This window comes from Microcaecilia unicolor, chromosome 3 (assembly GCF_901765095.1).
Source record: "Microcaecilia unicolor chromosome 3, aMicUni1.1, whole genome shotgun sequence".
Lineage (NCBI taxonomy): Eukaryota > Metazoa > Chordata > Amphibia > Gymnophiona > Siphonopidae > Microcaecilia > Microcaecilia unicolor.
Genome location: NC_044033.1, coordinates 172,543,256 through 172,560,901, shown reverse-complemented (window position 1 = coordinate 172,560,901; position 17,646 = coordinate 172,543,256). Strand labels below are relative to the sequence as shown.

At 47.5% G+C, this 17,646-nt stretch overlaps 1 protein-coding gene across 1 annotated transcript in view; it reads right to left on the bottom strand.

Moving 5' to 3' along the window:
* AGAP2 (ArfGAP with GTPase domain, ankyrin repeat and PH domain 2) overlaps positions 1-17,646 on the bottom strand; it is a 503,122-nt gene that overhangs the window by 366,859 nt on the left and 118,617 nt on the right. Inside the window, exon 3 of the mRNA XM_030196588.1 lies at positions 3-90. Within this exon, the coding sequence (XP_030052448.1) occupies positions 3-90 (88 nt within the window). The remainder of the gene's footprint in view (positions 1-2; positions 91-17,646) is intronic.

Below are 17,646 nucleotides of genomic sequence, written 5' to 3'. Positions count from 1 at the left end.
ACTATCTGGTGCTTCCAACCCCACATACGATCCTGTCAGGAACCGATGGACGAGTGCTGACTTCCCACTCTTAATGTTACCGACCACACCCTGAAACATCACCCACAGGTTCAATTCAGTTAGCATTGTGTAGCCTGATATAAACTATAAATGCAGATGTTTATTTTCCAGTCAATTAGATGTTTAGAGTAGAAAACAAATATATGGTATTTTTGTAGAACAAGTGCTATTGCTGAGTACCTTTGCCGGTGGAATCAAATATGGAAAAATTATGTTCCTACCTAATAATTTTCTTTCCTTTAATTATACCAGACCAGTCCAAACTAATGGGTTGTGTCCATCTACCAGTGGAAGGAGACAGAGAAAATAGTTCCAAGTAAACCGCCCCTTAAGGGTATCGTGCAGCCTGGAATGTTCAGTATTTCAAATAGCCAAGCAATGGTGCCCTTAAGTCTAGAAGAAAACACAGTTAACACCAAACAGGAAAACTCTTGGAGCCAATTTGCAGAACCTCACTGCAACCTCCCCTCACAGTAAAGTAAGTGGGAGGGAATGGTCCATACCGAGCTTGCCCAAGCACATAGCGATCTACCCCTGAATCCGGGGAAAGAACTCCGTGATCCCAAGTAACAGGAGTCATACAGAGCTGGCACAACAACAAGTGGCAGGAGATTGAGTAGAGAAGATGAAGTAGGCAATGCTGTAGGACATCCCACCGTATTGAAGTGTTGTAGAACAGCCAGGGATACCTAAAGAAAACAACATTCTGACAGACTTTAGCCAGGGAGGGCATCTGGACTGGTCTGGTATGATTAAAGGAAAGAAAATTATCAGGTAAGAACATAATATTTCCTTCCTTGTCATCTATACCAGACCAGTCCAGACTAATGGGATGTAGCAAAGCAGTTTCCCAAACAGGGCAGGAGAAAATAAGAATGCAGAATGTTGAAAATCAGCAAAGCTATACACACAGCAAAAACTGATCAGCAGAAAAGAATTCGAATATCCGAACCACCAGGTTACCAAAATGGAACAGCGTTAAACACTAGAAAAGGAACTGAAGCCGAAGGACGTAAAACAAACATCCTGAGCAAAAGAAAAACTATGAACCCTATCCCAAGAGTAACAAAAGAAACAGCAAAGATACTCATGCCAAAGGACCCCCCACCCCTTGGAAGGAAGGCAACAGTCGAATCCAAGGAAGAAGGAGAAGAACCATCTCTCCTAGACCAGGATCCACTTCTCCAAACCGTGGCAGGACAGATACTAACTCCCAAACCTGCCGGTCCGCCCTGAGTCCAAGATGGTCGGAGGAAGCGACCCTAACAAGTACTAGGAGTATGCAACCCCAAACAGTGCGCCACACTTTATAGAAGAAAAGGAAGCAAGGCCAAGGAACCACCCAGACCCGCGCCTACTGAGAGAATCAAACTCCACAGAACAAAAAGAGACCCCAGAGCCAAGAGAAGCAACTAACCAGAGAACTTGTCTCACCAGGAGAACTATGAAGAAAAGGGCAGCAGCATACCAAGATACCACCATAGAAAGAGAGTACTCTTAAACCAGCTCGCTCTGGACTTAGGGATGCCAAGATAACAGAGCCAAGATAACAAAAGGAGCAAAGACAAATTCAAACTCCAGCAATGGAGAAGCTTCTCGCCAGCCACCAAGAGGCTATGGTAAGAAAAGGTGCCACAGGAATGGTAGCTAACAGGAGAAAAGGCAGCCTTGTCTAGCAATCTAAACTGCGGTATGTCACAGCAACCAAAGAGTTACTGTATCCAACCCGCAGAGAAGAGCTGGGGTTGACAAACAAGGTGAAACAGTGCCCAACAGGCAAAGGTGAAAATACGCTCCACAGTCAGAGACTGAACTGCGCTTAAGGGACAGAAATGAATAGGATCTGTGCTCAACAAGAACAAACGGATTTGCACTCAAAGAACACAAACTGATCCACGCACTACGGGCAGAGGAGTTGCACACCTCTGGCAAAGACAGAAATGCGCTAAACATACAGAGAAGAAACTGAGAGTAACAGACAGAGGATGAGCAGCGCTCCACTGAAAGAGCTGGATGTTAGAGGTACCTGCAGAACTGAAGCTGCGGAAGTGAGAGAACTGTGTATAAAACGCAGACAAGGAGCTGCGCTCCACATGCATACAAGGAGCTACGCTCCGGATGCCAGGAAGGAGCTGTGCTCCAGACACCGGCAAGGAGCAGCACTCCAGACACCAGCAGGGAGCTATGCTTCCTATGCAGACCTGAAGCTGTGCAGCACCTGCAGTCACAGAGCTGTGCTTCACATACCGCCCTGGAACTGCGCCCAATCTGCAGAGAAGAGTTGTACAAACACAGGCGGCGGAGCTGTGCTCCGCACGCAGACAGGGAACTGCATTCCATACGAAGAGACAAGGAGGCGTTCCACAGGCAGACACAGAGCCATGTTCTACATGCAGACACAGAACTGCAGCCCACACTGAGACCTGCAGAAAAAGAACTACGCTCAACTTGTGATAATGGAGCTGCATTCAACATGAATATGAAAGGTTGCAGAATATGCAGCAAAGAAAAATCACTCAACATGCCATTATACAGATGTGCTCAACATACAGCGATGGAGCTAAAGCCAACCTGGAACTGTACGCATGGCGATGAAGCCGTGCCCAACATGAAATGGTGGAACTGCATGAAACAATGGAATAGTGCTCAACACGCAGTGATGGAGCTGCGCTCAATATGCAGCGATGGAATTGCACTCAACACGCAGCGATTGAACTGCACTCAACATGCAGTGAAGGAGCTGCGCTGAACATGCAGCGATGGATCTGTGCTCAATATGCAGTGAAAGAGCTGTGCTCAACATGCAGCGATGGAGCTGAACTCAACATAGAATGATGGAGATGCACTCAACATAGAACAATGGAGCTGTGCTCAACATACAGCAATGGAGCTGTGCTCAACATACAGCGATGGAGCTGTACTCAAAATGGAGCAATGGAGCTGTGCTCAACATGCAAAATGCATGGATGGAGCCCCGGGGAGCAGCCAGAGAAGAAGGTGCTGCCAGGAGGCCAACAAGAAAGAAGAACAACTTGTGGAAATGCAGACCTGGCGCTGCACTCCCCTGGCCCAGAGGGACTAAAAACTACAAGAAGAGAAGGCCCCATACCCTAAGAGATACTCTCGGCCCCCAAGTGGTCTCTGAGCCACAATGACCGCCCTCCTAGCCAATCGAGATGGAGCAGCAGTCAACGTAGAGAAAGAACTCCCACCAAGGTAAGCACCACAGATCTGGAATCCTCAGACCTTATGGAGCAAAAGGCAGCCGTAAGGCAGTGAGGAAGAAACAACTCTCACCAGGCCAGGAACAAAGAGGAAGCTGGCCACTAACACCAAACCGAGGAAAAACCAGCTAAGGGAGAGTCAAACTCCAAACCCAGAACAGAGCCACTTCCCTGCAGAAAAGTAGAGAAAAGAGCAGAGTTAAGAGGCGATAATCCAGACGCACAGCAATAGATCTCCTCAGCAGGAAAGAACTGCGTCCCTTACAGAAAAAGGAAGGAGTGCCAAATATGCCAGGAGAGAGGCGCCTGAAACTAGAAAAGACAAAATCCACCTGTGCCAGGCTAAAATTCCCACCCAAAAACAAGGGAAAGCAAACTAGTCCAAAAAAGGCACATTCCTCTAAAGAGACACTGAACTGAGTCCAAGCAAAAGACTAGCAAGAATGGTGCTCCCGAGGGTACGCAGAAGAGGGATATGAGCTAGCAGCTGCATACCAAGGGAAACTCGGATCCCTGCCAGAAAGAAAGTAACCTGCAGACAAATCGGAGCATCTCCCTTAAAAAGCGGACTAACCCTGTCAATACGCAGACAGGAGGGATCCACAAGGACGAGAGAACCAGAACCTCCCTAAGGAAGGGAGGTGCTGCCAAAACAAGAATCAAATAGCAGGGGCGTCTCATGCAAGATGCCTGAAGCAGCAGAGACCGGACGGTCTGAAAAAGCACTGACCAACGGCCGCTTAAGGCTGACAGGAAAGAAATAATAGCCCTGGACTAAAAATACCGAGCCTGCAGCCAAACAAAGCCAGCAAGAGACTTCCCCCACTCTGGAAACAGCAGACTAAAACCTCCGAACTACAAAGGTACATGTTCCAGTAATGGGGCCACCCTTGGGCTCATTTTTGAAAGAGAAGGACGCTCATCTTTCGACATAAATCGGAAGATGGATGTCCTTCTCACAGGGTTGTCCAAATCGGTATAACTGAAAGCCGATTTTGGACGTCCCTAACTGCTTTCCGTTGCAGGGATGGCCAAAGTTCAAGGGGATGTGTCAGAGGCGTAGCGAAGGCGGGACTTGGGCGTGCCTAACACTAGGACGTCTTCGACCCATAATCGAAAGAAACAAGGACGTCCCCAATGAACACTTGGATGACTTCACCTGGTCGTGTTCTTCTTACGACCAAGGCATAAAAAGGTGCCCGAAATGACCAGATGATCACCGGAGAGATCGGGGATGACCTCCCGTTACTCCCCAGTGGTAACTATCCCCCTCCCACCCTCAACAAATATCTTTAAAAATATTGATTGCCAGCCTCAGATGTCATACTCAGGTCCATGACAGCAGTATGCAGGTCCCTGGAGCAGTTTTAGTGGGTGCAGTGCACTTCAGGCAGGCGGACCCAGCCCCATCCCCCCCCTTACCTGTTACGTTTGTGGAGGAAACAGCGAGCCCTCCAAAACCACCACAAACCCAACTGTACCCACATCTAGGTGCCCCCGTTCACCCGTAAGGGCTATGGAAGTGTTGTACATTTGTGGGTAGTGGGTTTTGGGGGGCTCAGCACACATGGTAAGGGAGCTATGTACCTGGGAGCAATTTATGAAGTCCACTGCAGTGCCCCCTAGGGTGTCCAGTTGGTGTCCTGACATATCAGGGGGACCAGTGCACTAGAAATGCTGGCTCCTCCCATGACCAAATGGTTGCATTTGGTCGTTTCTCAGATGGACATCCTTGGCTTCCATTATCGCCAAAAATCAGAAACGACCAAGTCTAGGGACAAACAAATTTAAGGATTTGGACGTCCCTGACCGTATTACTGAAACAAAAGATGGACGTCTATCTTGTTTCGAAAATACGGGTTTTCCCGCCCCTGGATCGGGACGTTCTGCGAAGACGTCCAAATCAAAACGAGGATGCTCCTTTCCATTATGCCCCTCCCTCTGAACCAGCTGCCGTCTAGGACTGTGAAGATGAGAAAAACAACTAAGTTTCGTGATCCAGACACGAGCCGTGCTTCACAGAAAACCTGAAGCAACTGGTACCAGCTCGGAAGGGTCCAAGATCAGAATCAGATGCCAGCCAGTGAAATTCAAAGAAACTTCGCAAGCGGCCCACTAGAATACGTTGGCAAAGGTGGGAAAGAGCGAAAACACCACAAGGGAACAAAATGGACAGACAAAACCTGAGAGAGCACAGAAGCGAAGCCCAACGCAAGGACAGCACCAGCCAAAAACAAAGGAGGCCCCAAGAAGAAGGAACTAAAAATAAATCAGGTAACAGGCAAGAGAAAGAAGGAAAAACAAAGCTTTTTTTTTGTTTGTTTTAAACAATCTTCTTCACTACTGACAGGAATAAATAAAGGTTTACCTCAGAGGCAGAAAAAGAAGGAAAAGCAAAGTTTCTTCTTCTTCTCTTTTTTTTTTTTTTAACAACCTTCTTCACTAGTGACAGGAATAAATAAAGGCTTACCTCAGAGGCAGAAATTCAGATACACCTATCATCACAGAAGAGAAGAACCCCCACAGGGGAGACAAGTTACTCCATGCCACAATCAACCATCACTCTGCTATAAAGACAGTCAGGGGAGGCAGGGGAGGGAAGGGAACAAGGGTCACTGGATATCACCCTAGCTGGCAGATGAGGAACTCAGGACCACTGAGTATCATCTAAAAGTAGCCCCAGCACAGCTACCAGCACACCCCTGGCTCCACTGTCACCTGAAAAATCTGGGACAGGAGCTACCAGCCAGCAATCCAGAGCAGCTGCATGATCCGTCCATCATCCGCTAGGAGACAGAGAAAATACTGAACATTCCAGGTTGCACGATACCCTTAAGGGGCGGTTTACTTGGGACTATTTTCTCAGTCTCCTTCCGCTGGAGACAGAGAAAATAGTCTGGACTGGTCTGGTATAGATGACAAGGAAATACATTTATGCAGCTGAGAAGCTGTCAGCACAGAAAAGGCACAAAAATAAACATGGGGGGGTGACGGTACTATGGGAAGTGGGGGTTTTCTGCAATTTATCCAAAAACATCTATATTTTTTGTACTGGAGGTGTTTTATCAGTGATTATCAGTTAAAACCTAAAATCAGAAGCCCTAGATATATATATTCTATTTCATTGTTATTATTATTACTATTACAATTGATTGTTGGGTAGAGAAGATAAAGTTGATAATATCTTAAGTTGCAAGTGGTATTCTAAAGTCCTTTCCAGACACAGGATGAGTTGAAGAGAGATAAGAGAGAAAACCTGAGCTGAAAAAACAGGAGAGTAAGATTGAAGACGGATTGGATAGGGAAGATAAGAACAGACAGGCTAGAGAGAAGGGAGAAAAGAGGGAAGAAACAGCCTGGACTGAACAGGAAGATAGAGAGAAAGAGGGAAAGTACATGAAAGGCAATTCTACAACTGGGCGCATGTAGTTAGGCATGCCTTGCATATGAAAATGGTAAAATTAGTCCTTACCTGATAATTTTCTTTCCATTAGTCCCAGCAGTTCAATCCAGAGACTTGCGGGTTGTGTCCCTCTACCAGAAGCTGGAGATAGACCAGCTTATTTTCGAAAGAGATCACCGGCTTCTTCCGACACAAATCAGGAGATGGCCGGCCATCTCCTGATCTTGGCCAAATCGGTATAATCGAAAGCCGATTTTGGCCAGCGTCAACTGCTTTCCATCACGGAGCCGGCGAAACTTAAAGGGGGCGTTTCAGAAGGTTACAGAAGGCAGGACGGGGGCGAGATGGGGGCGTGGTTACGAGATGGCCGGCTTCGCCCGATAATGGAAAAAATATGGCCGGCTCTGATGAGCATTTCGCCGGCTTCACTTGGTCCATTTATTTTTACGACCAAGCCCCAAAAAAGTGCCCCAATTGACCAGATGACCACCGGAGGGAATCAGGGATGACCTCCCCTTGCTCCCCCAGTGGTCACCAACCCCTTCCCACCCAAAAAAAATATATATTTTTACACATTTTTTTACCAGCCTCTATGCCAGCCTCAAATGTCATACCCAGCTCCCTGACAGCAGTATGCAGGTACCTGGAGCAGTTTTTTGTGGGTGAAGTGCACTTCAGGCAGGTGGACCCAGGCCCATCCCCCGCTACCTGTTACACTTGTGGTGGTAAATGGGAGCCCTACAAACCCCACCAAAACCCACTGTACCCATATGTAGGTGCCCCCCTTCACCCCTTAGGGCTATGGTAGTGGTCTAGAGTTGTGGGGAGTGGGGTTTGGGGGGGATTTGGGGGGCTCAGCACCCAAGGGAAGGAAGCTATGCACCTGGGAGTAATTTTTAATTAGTACATAAGTACATAAGTACATAAGCACCGCCATACTGGGAAAAGACAAAGGGTCCATCAAGCCCAGCATCCTGTCTCCGACAGCGGCCAATCCAGGCTTCAAGAACCCAGCAACCCCCCCCCCCCCCCCCAAAAAAAAAAAAACATTAAAAATGTTCAATGGACTTTTCCCTCAGGAATCTGTCCAAACTCCCTATAATTCCGTAAGGCCAGCTGCTGTCACTACATTCTCCGCCATCAAGTTCCAGAGTCTAACTACACGCTGAGTAAAGAAAAACTTTCTCCTATTTGTTTTAAATCTACCATATTCTAGCTTCATCTTGTGTCCCCTGGTTTTGTTGTTGTTTGAAAGTGTAAACAAATGCTTCACATCTGTCCACTCTACTCCGCTCATTATCTTGTAGACTTCTATCATATCACCCCTCAGCCGCCTTTTCTCCAAGCTGAAAAGCCCTAACCTTCTCAGCCTTTCCTCATAGGGAAGTTGTTCCAGTCCCTTTATCATTTTCGCCACCCTTCTTTGCACCTTTTCTAATTCCTTTATATCTTTTTTGAGATGCAGCGACCAGAATTGGACACAATACTCGAGGTTCGGTCGCACCATGGAACGATACAACGGCATTATAACATCCTCGTGTTTGTTTTCCATCCCTTTCCTAATAATACTCAACATTCTGTGTGCTTTCTTAGCCATGGCAGCACACTGGGCAGACGTTTTTAACATCTTATCAACGATGACTCCCAGATCCCTTTCTAGGTCCGTAACTCCTAACGCGGAACCTTGCATGACATAGCCGTAATTCGGGTTCCTCTTACCCACCCAATTTTTTTTTAATTTTTAGAAGTGCCCCCTAGGGTGCCCGGTTGGTGTCCTGGCATGTGGGGGGGACCAGTGCACTACAAATGCTGGTTCCTCCCACAACCAAATACCTTGCATTTCGCCGGATTTGAGATGGCCAAAAACCGAAGCCAGCCAACTCTAAACCTGGCGATCTCAACATTTGACCTAAATGTTGAGATTTAGCTGGCCCCAACCGTATCATCGAAAGAAAAGATAGCCAGCCATCTTTTTCGAAAATACGGTTGGCTCCGTCCATTTACTGAGCCGGCCCCGGAGATGGCCGGCGTCGTTCGATTATGCCCCTCAGAGAGAACTACAGAAGTTTGGCATATGTGGTCACGTGCAGCTGCCAGTATTGTCGATACCAAAGCAGTGGAAGAAACTGATATATGATCAAAAAATTCCTCTCCTGTCCAAATATAATGCAAAATAAAAAGCATCTCTACCACCGATGCGGGAGGATAAAGTCTAACAGAGGCTATAAACAACTAGTGACAAATTTCCTTTTCTTCTTCTTTTTTTTTTTAAAGAAAATAAGCAACTCCTGGAAGCAACAGAAAAAATCTTGATGAATTACAATGTAACTAAACACACAGAATAAGTACAGGGCAGGCCACTGGATTGATCTGCTGGGACTAATGGAAAGAAAATTATCAGGTAAGGACTAATTTTACCTTCCATAGCGTCTCGCAGATCAATCCAGAGACTTGCGGGATGTACCAAAGAATCAACAAGTGGGGGGGGGGGGGTGAAAACGTCACTCCTGCAGCTAAAACCAAAGCACCAAAAGCCATTTCCTGACGCGCAGAAACATCAATTCTGTAATGCTTGGAGAAAGAATGGACAGACGACCAAGTGGCTGACCTACAGATTGCCTCCAGTGGAACACACCGATACTCAACGAAGGAAGTAGCCTGCGCCCTAGTGGAATGAGCTCGGAGAAGGGATGGCACTTCCCCATAGCAACGTACGCCGACGAGATTGCATCTCTAAGCCAACAGGCTATTGTTGCTTTAGAAGCCATTTCACCTTTTTTTCCTGCCAGCATAAAGTACAAAAAGATGATCAGATCGACTGAAATCATTAGTGACTTCCAGATACTTAAATAACACGGTCTAACATTGAGACATCGCAGAGCGCTATATTCATTAGGATAATCCTCTTGGTGAAAGGATGGAAGGAACAGTGTCTGAGTTAGGTGAAACCGCGACACTAACTTAGGAAGGAAGGATGGAACAGTCCTAATGGATACTCCGGCTTCCGTGAAGCGAAGAAAAGGGCCTGTAACTCTGAAACTCGTCTGGCCAAAGTAATAGCCACCAGAAACACTGTTTTCATAGTGAGATCCTTTAAAGATACAGACACTAACGGCTCGAATGGAGAACGCTGTAGAGCATGTAAAACCAGATTCAGGTTCCGACTCAGTACTACCGGTAGAACAGGAGGGCAAAGATGATTGACTCCACAAAGAAAACGGACTACATCCGGGTAAGAACCCAGAGAAGTTCCTTGTAAACTACCCCGGAAACAAGCCAAAGCCGCACCCTGAACCTTCAGCATAGCTAAAGACAATGATTTGTCCAATCCACCTTGTAAGAATGACAAAATGGAAGAAATCGAGGTCGTATAGGGTGAAAGACCCGCCAACGAGCACCAAGACTCAAAAGTACGCCACACTCTTGCATATGCTGTGGAAGTAGACTTTTTTCATGCTTGCAACATAGTCGTAATCACCCTGTCTGGGAACCCTTTCCGACGAAGACGTGTAAATCAAGAGGAAAGCTATAAGACCAAAGAGGGAGGGATCCTCCATGAGGACAGGACCCTGACGCAACTGCCCCCAACTTCCTATCAACCTTTGAGGTTGGTCAATTAACAGACAAATCAAATCCGCGTACCACGGTCACCTGGGCCAATCCGGACCCACCACCAGCCACGGTGGAGGAGATTTGAGGACCATGGTTGAAGCAGTGCATCAATCCCTTCGTATTCATATACTTTTCTTCTGCTGAAGAATCATGGAACATTGTTGGTGGTGGTGCTGGCCATTAAGTCGAGACCTGGAATCCCCCATTGATTTGTGATCTGATTGAAAGCTAAGGCTGAGAGTTCCCATTCCCCCAGATCCAAGCAATGACAACTGAGAAAATCCGCCGGAACATTCAATGATCCCGCTATGTGGGCCGCCGAGAGAAGGGGAAGATGGGCTTCCGCCCAACTGCAAAGCAGAGCTGCCTCTCTCGCCAAGGGAGCGCTCTTGGTGCCCCCGTCTGTTGAAGTATGATACAGTAGTCGCATTGTCACATAAAACTTGAACAGGGTGACCCCGTATCCAAGTCTGAAAGGTTTGAAGTGCCAATCGTATTGAGCGGTTCCAGGCGATTGATGGACCAAGAGGACTCTATCCGAGACCAAGTGCCCTGAGCAACTTGCCCCAAGCAGTGAGCTCCCCAACCTGTCAGGGAAACATCCGTGGTCAATACCAGCCAGGACGGAGGTCCTAAAGGAAGCCCCTTGTCCAGGTGGGGAGATTTCAACCACCATCTCATGGCCGTTTTCGTGGCAAGCATCCACGGGAGGGAAATGAGATAATTCTCCGAAAGAGGCGACCACCGACTGAGTAGAGACAGTTGAAGAGGATGCATGTGACTCCTGGCCCAAGGAACCATGTCTATTGTGGCTGCCATGGAGCCCAAAACTTGTATCTAATCCCATACTTGCGGAGCCTTCTGAGAGAGAATTCTCTGTAATTGAGATTGGAGGCGAAGCTTGTGATTCTGTGGAAGGGAAACTGTCCCCTCTTCCATGCTGAATATGATTCCCAGATATTCCAGAGATTGGGAGTCCTGTGACATTTGGGGAAATTTAGAACCCAGCCTAGCGATTGCAACAAGAAAATCACTTTGTCTGTCGCTTGCACACTGTCTGGGTAAGAGAGAAACGAATTAACCAGTTGTCTAAATAAGGGTGGACTTGAATTCCCTGCTTCCACAGAAAAGCAGAGATTACTACCTTGACTTTGCGAGGCCAAAGGGCATGGCTTCAAACTGGTAATGCTGACCTAGAACTGCAAAACGAAGAAAGCGCTGATGAGGAGGCCAGATCGGAATGTGTAGATAGGCTTCTTTGAGATCTAATGATGTCAAGAATTCTCCTGGCTGAAGTGCTGTGATGACAGATCTCAGTGTCTCCATTCGAAAATGACGAACCCGTAAGGCCTTGTTCACGAATTTGAGATTTAAGACAGGATGAAAAGTTTCGCCTTTTTTAGGAACCACGAAATAGATGGAATAACAGCCTAAGCCGCGCTCCGCCGCCTCTACTAGCCGAACTGTGCCTAGATGGAGAAGCTCGTCTAGTGTCTCCAGAATCGCCAGACGTTTGACTGGATTTTTGCATGAGAACTCCTAAAAGAAGTCTTGTAGAGAATGGGCGAACTCTAACTTGTAACCGTCTCGAATGACTTCTAAGACCCATTCGTCTGAAGTTACTTTGGTCCATTCCTCCTGAAAAAGAGACAACCGTCCCCCTGTTATTATAGGCGGAGGATGGAATAAGGTCTCATCATTGTGTGCTTCTGGAGACTGCTTGCGCTCGGGAGGCGGAAGGCGTTTTCGATGGTCACCCCGAAAGGGCTGCGATTTGTGCTGAAAACGGCCTCGTTGAAAAGAAGTTGGACGGTTAGGCCAATAACTCTTAGCTTCCCTGAAGCGGGCCTGAGATGCAGTAGATCTCGTCGTGGACCGGGCTTTATCTTCAGGAAGGCGCTGACCCCTATTGTCTCCAAGGTCTTTAACTATTTTTTCTAGCTCTTCCCCGAACAACAATTTGCCCTTAAAGGGTCATTTCGCCAGCCAGGATTTCGAGGTGACATCAGCCGCCCAAAGACGTAGCCAAAGCCAACGGCGAGCTGTAACAGCCAAAGAAAGTTCTTTCGCTGAGGATCGAAGCAGGTCATAAAGAAGATCCAACAAAAAGGCTAGGCCAGACTACAGGGCAGGTAATGAATTCAAAAGCTCTTCAGTAGAAGAAACCTTTTGAACCCAGGAAAGGCAAGCCCGAACCGCGTAAGAACCAAAAACCGACGCTTGAAGGCACAAAGAGGCCAAAAGACATCTTAAGCGCAGATTCTAATTTCCTATCCTGCGGGTCCTTAAGAGCTGTACCCCCTTCTACCGGAAGGGTGGTCTTCTTCGTGACCGCAGTAATTAAAGAGTCTACCGTAGGGAGACGTAAATTCGCCAAGTCATCTGATGGCAACTGATAAGTCATCTGACGGCAACTGATAAGAGTCGCGCCATAGCACGAGTTACTCTAAGACCAGAGTCTGGAGTATCCCACTGTGCTGAAATTAAGATCTTCATAGCTTCATGAATATGAAAAGTTTTAGGAGGCTTTTTTGTGCCTGACATAATAGATGGGGTGATCGAGGATCCCGCTGCAGAATCTGGAGACAAAATATTCAAAATTCCCAAAGAGCGAATAATAAGTTCTGGAAGCTCTTCTTGTTTGAATAACCTTGCCGCCGTGGGATCATCACCTTCTTCTGGAGGTAAGTTTCCTATTTCCAGAGGATCTGCACCCGCAGATAAAGAGATACCAGAAAAAGAGTCCTCTGCGGCGTCTGAGCCACCAGAGGCTGCCTCAGATTCTTGAAAAAATTCTAACCACTGCCTCTTAGGCAAAAAAGATGGGGGAGGAGACTGAGACCTGTGAGACAAGGATGGACCAGCAGAACCTTGCAGGTTCAAAGATCCCTTCAATAAAAATGCTTTATGCATAAGAATCACAAATTCAGGAGAAAATGGCATCTGTTCAGCCACCAACGCTTCTGAAACGTCTCCTGCAGTCTCCTAAGCCAGATTAGATGGCTAACAGGCCGTTCCGTGGGAATTGGAAGTTGGCTCACAGAAAAAACGCTGCTGCCGAGGCGCGCTGCCCTGATTTTCCCGCTGAAAAAGATTCAGGCGCCGCAGCCATTTCAAGCATGGAACGCTCCAGCGAGTCCCCGCGCACAAAAATCACATGTCCCCTATGCTGCTTGCCGGTTCCCACACCGGGAGTAGCGTTTTACCGATTCGGACGGGTTAGACATCAGGCACGCTGATTTTAACGAGAGCGTGCCTGAGGGGCAAAAATCCATTAAAAAAATCAATCACCTTGCTAAAAGCCGGTCCCAATGTATACAAATAATAAATACTGCCTCTTACTTCCGGAGTTGCTTCTAACTTCCCTGCTTGCTTTTTTCTTTTTTACTGACAGGAAAGAAACAGTCATAGACAGGAAAGAACAGCAAATAAACTCCTCAGGAAGCAGTGGGACAGTTGGGGGGAGGAAAGGGAGGGACCCGGCACCACCAGGTGTACCCAGAAGTTCTCAACCCCACGATCAGGCTACTACCAATCCCGGGGGACGGGAAAGGAGCCGATCAAAGCAGAGCTGCTCTGTTGTGACCTTCCACCTGCTAGATAGAGAGAATACTCAGGTTCTGGCAGCTGCACATGACCACATATGCCAAACTTCTGTAGTTCTCGCTATCTCCACCTAATGGTAGAGGGACACAACCCGCAAGTCTCTGGATTGATCTGCGGGACACTATGGAAGCACCAATTAGCACACTTATGTGACCAAATACACTACACCCTATTCTTAAAGATAGGGCGTGGGTGGGTGTGTAAGTGTGAGAGGGCATACACACAGGCAGACTATGGGCAAGCCATGGACATGGTGCCAACTTACACATATAATTTATACAATAAGTTGCAAGCACTGCATTGTACCTAAGGCACACCAATTTACACCAGACATAGATCTGGAAAAAGTGGTCACACCTAAATGTAGGTGGGTCAATGCTGACTTGCACTAGTATTCTATAAAGGAATTTAACACCAAGATGCCGTTATAGAATTGGTGCTCATTAAAGTATCAAGGTACCTAACTTGAGGAGCTAAGTTATATAACTGCCCCAATACTGGGCTAAAACAAGAAAGAGGAAAAAGAGAATAAAGAGAAGTAGGATAGAGAAGCTGGGATAAAAGAAAGGAAGATTAAGAGAAACAAGTTGGGGAAGAGGAAGTATAAAAGAGGGAGAAGAGAAGACAGGCTATGCTGAACTAAGAAGAGAAGAAAAATTGAAAAGGGGGAGACAGAGAGATGAGGGACAGCTCGGAGTGGAAAGCAAAGGTGAGAGAGAAGAGGAAAATAATCTATGTTATTAAAAGATAGGGAGAAGAATGACACACCTCAGAAAGAGGGTGAGAAGGAGGTGAAGATACAGTGAGCAGTAGGCAGATGTATCTGATAGACAGAAGAGGGACAGCAAAGGTAGAAGCAAGTGGAGAAAGGAACAAGAGGGGAGAGCTGGAGGTATTATAAGGAAGTGAGAATATCCTCACATTCAGTCTAACACCTGAACAGTATGAAATACGTCGCTCAAGGGAAAAAACAGTTTTGAGCTAAGCAAGCATCATGATCACAGGTACTACTATATATGTAAAAAATAAAAGAGAAATTATGTTTTACCTGATAACTTTCTTTCCTTTAGTCAGCAACACTGTTCTGCATGATTGAGTTGCTATCCCTTCTTATCAGCAGGCTGAGGTAGAGAAGTGAATTCTACCAGTGACATCACTGGTATAAGCTGCGGTGCTCCCTGGAACAATGCAGTATGCATCTGCCCAAGCAGCAGAAGGTCTCTTTTGTAATGCACCCATGCCCCATCAGCCACTGAAGCTGCAATGATAATCAAGCGAGCAAAACACCACAGAGTGGCATTCGCTACCCTGCTTATACCAGGATATAGCAAAATCACAAGAACCCCATATTGTTGGCAATCAGAATAAGAAATGGACTTTTTTTTTTTTTTTAAAGAACTGAAAGGGAATCACAGAGCACACCCAGAACCCTGGTTGACATCTTCCAAGGATGGGACTGCAGAACAGTGTCGCTGACTAAAGGAAAGAAAATTATCAGGTAAGACATCATTTCATCTTCCTTCACATCAGCCCCACTGTTCTGCATGATTGAGATGTACTGATGAAGATCTATTGGGCGGAGAAAGGCCCCCCAGAATGACAGCTCTGCCAAAGTCCGAGCGAACTCTGGCCAAAATATCCAACCTGTAGTGTTTAGCAAAGGAATGAAGTGATGACCAAGTTGACACCCTGCAAATCTTCTCTGGGGCCACTGCCCAGGCCCCTGCCCAAGAAGCAGCCTGAGTCCTAGCAGAGTGGGTCTTCAGCTCCTGATGAACTGGATGATTCTTGCAGATGAAGGGGGAATCAATCTGCCTTAATCCACCTCGCAATGGAGGTCTTACAGGCTGACTGGCCCTTCCGAGGACCATGTAAAAGCACAAAGAGGTGGTCAGAGAGACGAAATTCATTCATCTCCTTCAGGAACCAGAGAAGTGTCCTCCAGACATCCAGCATGTGGAGCCTCCTGTCCACAGGGTCAAACCCTCTGCCATAAAGGAAGGCAAACAGACCTTCAATTTCACATGGAACAGAAACACCACTTTTGGCAGAAAGGAGGGGACTATATGCAAGGACACTGAGTCCTCCATAATGCAAAAACATGGGTCTCAACAGGATACAACCTGCAGCTCGGAGACCCTACGAGCAGAGCTGATGGCCACCAGGAACACCGACTTGAAAGTCTTGTCTTGGGCATGGAGAGTAGAAGATGATAGAAATCCTGCGAGGCTGAAGCCCTTTGTGACAAAAGGGCCTGCTACAGAGGGCGCATATGAGCCCTCGCCCAGGGCACCACCTCCAGTGTCGCAGCCATGGAGCCCAGGAGTTGCAAATAATTCTAGACCGTGGACCCTGGGAGCTTGCACAACCTGGGTTCTTGTGCACGGGATTTCTCCACCCACTCCTCCAGAAGAAACACCATCTCCCTGACCATGTCAAAGTGGACTCTGAGATACTCCAGGGACTGAGATGGAATCAGATGGCTCTTGGGCCAGTTCACTATCTAGCCCACAGATTCCAGGAGGGAAATGGCCAGAGAGGTGACCTGCCCGAATCAGCCAGTCATCCAGGTAATGAATGAATACGAACCTCCTGGAGCTGGAGGTGTGCAGCCATCATTACCATTACCTTGGAAAATGTGTGGGACACCATAGCCAGACCAAAAGGCAACGCCTGAAATTGAAAGTTCTGCCCCAACACATAGAAGTGCAAATATCTCTTGTGATGAGCTGCGATGGGGATGTGGAGATAGGCCTCCGAAAGGTCCAGGGTAGTCAAGAACTCCCCTGGTCACACCGATTCAATGACCAAATGGAGAGTCTCCATTCAAACGTGCTGGATCCTCAGACAAGTATTCACTCCCTTAAGGTCCAGGATATGGCAAAAGGACCCACTCTTCTTTGGCACCATGAAATAGATGAAGCAACTTCTCAGGCCTCGCATTCCACCACCCCTAGGTTGCACAGACGCTGCAGAGTAAGAGTGACAGCCTGCCGCTTTAGAGGGGAGCCACATGGGGAAGTCATGAAGGCATCTGGAATCATAAAGGCAAACTCCAGAGAGTGCCCCTCCTCGAACACCTCTAGGACTCACTGATTCAAGGTGATATGGGCCTACTCGTGGAAGAGAGGCTACCTGCCTCCCACTGGAACCAACGAGGGGCCCAGGACACCTTCATTGGGAAGGCCAGGTGGCTGGGGTCCCGCAAGAGGAACCTGGCTCTTTTGGAACCACAAAAGGAACCCTGCTTGAAGGACCGACCCTGACACCCCCTCCTCAACCCCTGGTTTGGACAAAAGGGGCCAAAGCAGATTGAAAGTGACCTGCCCTTTTGAATTGCTCCTAGAGGCAGAGGCTCTCTACGCACCCTTTTGCCTCAGCTCATGGAGGTAAAAAGGCCTCACCTCCCCCATGTCCTTCATCAACTTTTCTAGGTCCTCTCCAAAAAGCAAAAGCCCCCAAAGGGCAGCTGACTCAATAAATTCTTAACAGGCTGCATCTACGACCCAGTGGCAGAGTCACAGGCACCATGGAAGAGGCCACTAAACAGGAGGCAAGGCAAACCAGATCATAGAGAACATCCACCAAAAAAGCCATCTCAGACTCCAGGCATGTGACTTCCAGGGACTTTGGAAGATATTGCGGCCAGCATAGCACAGCTCTAGCCACACAGCCGCCTCATATGATGGCCTGAATGCTGGACACAACCACCAAAAAGGGCAGGCGGAGCTGCTGTTCCAC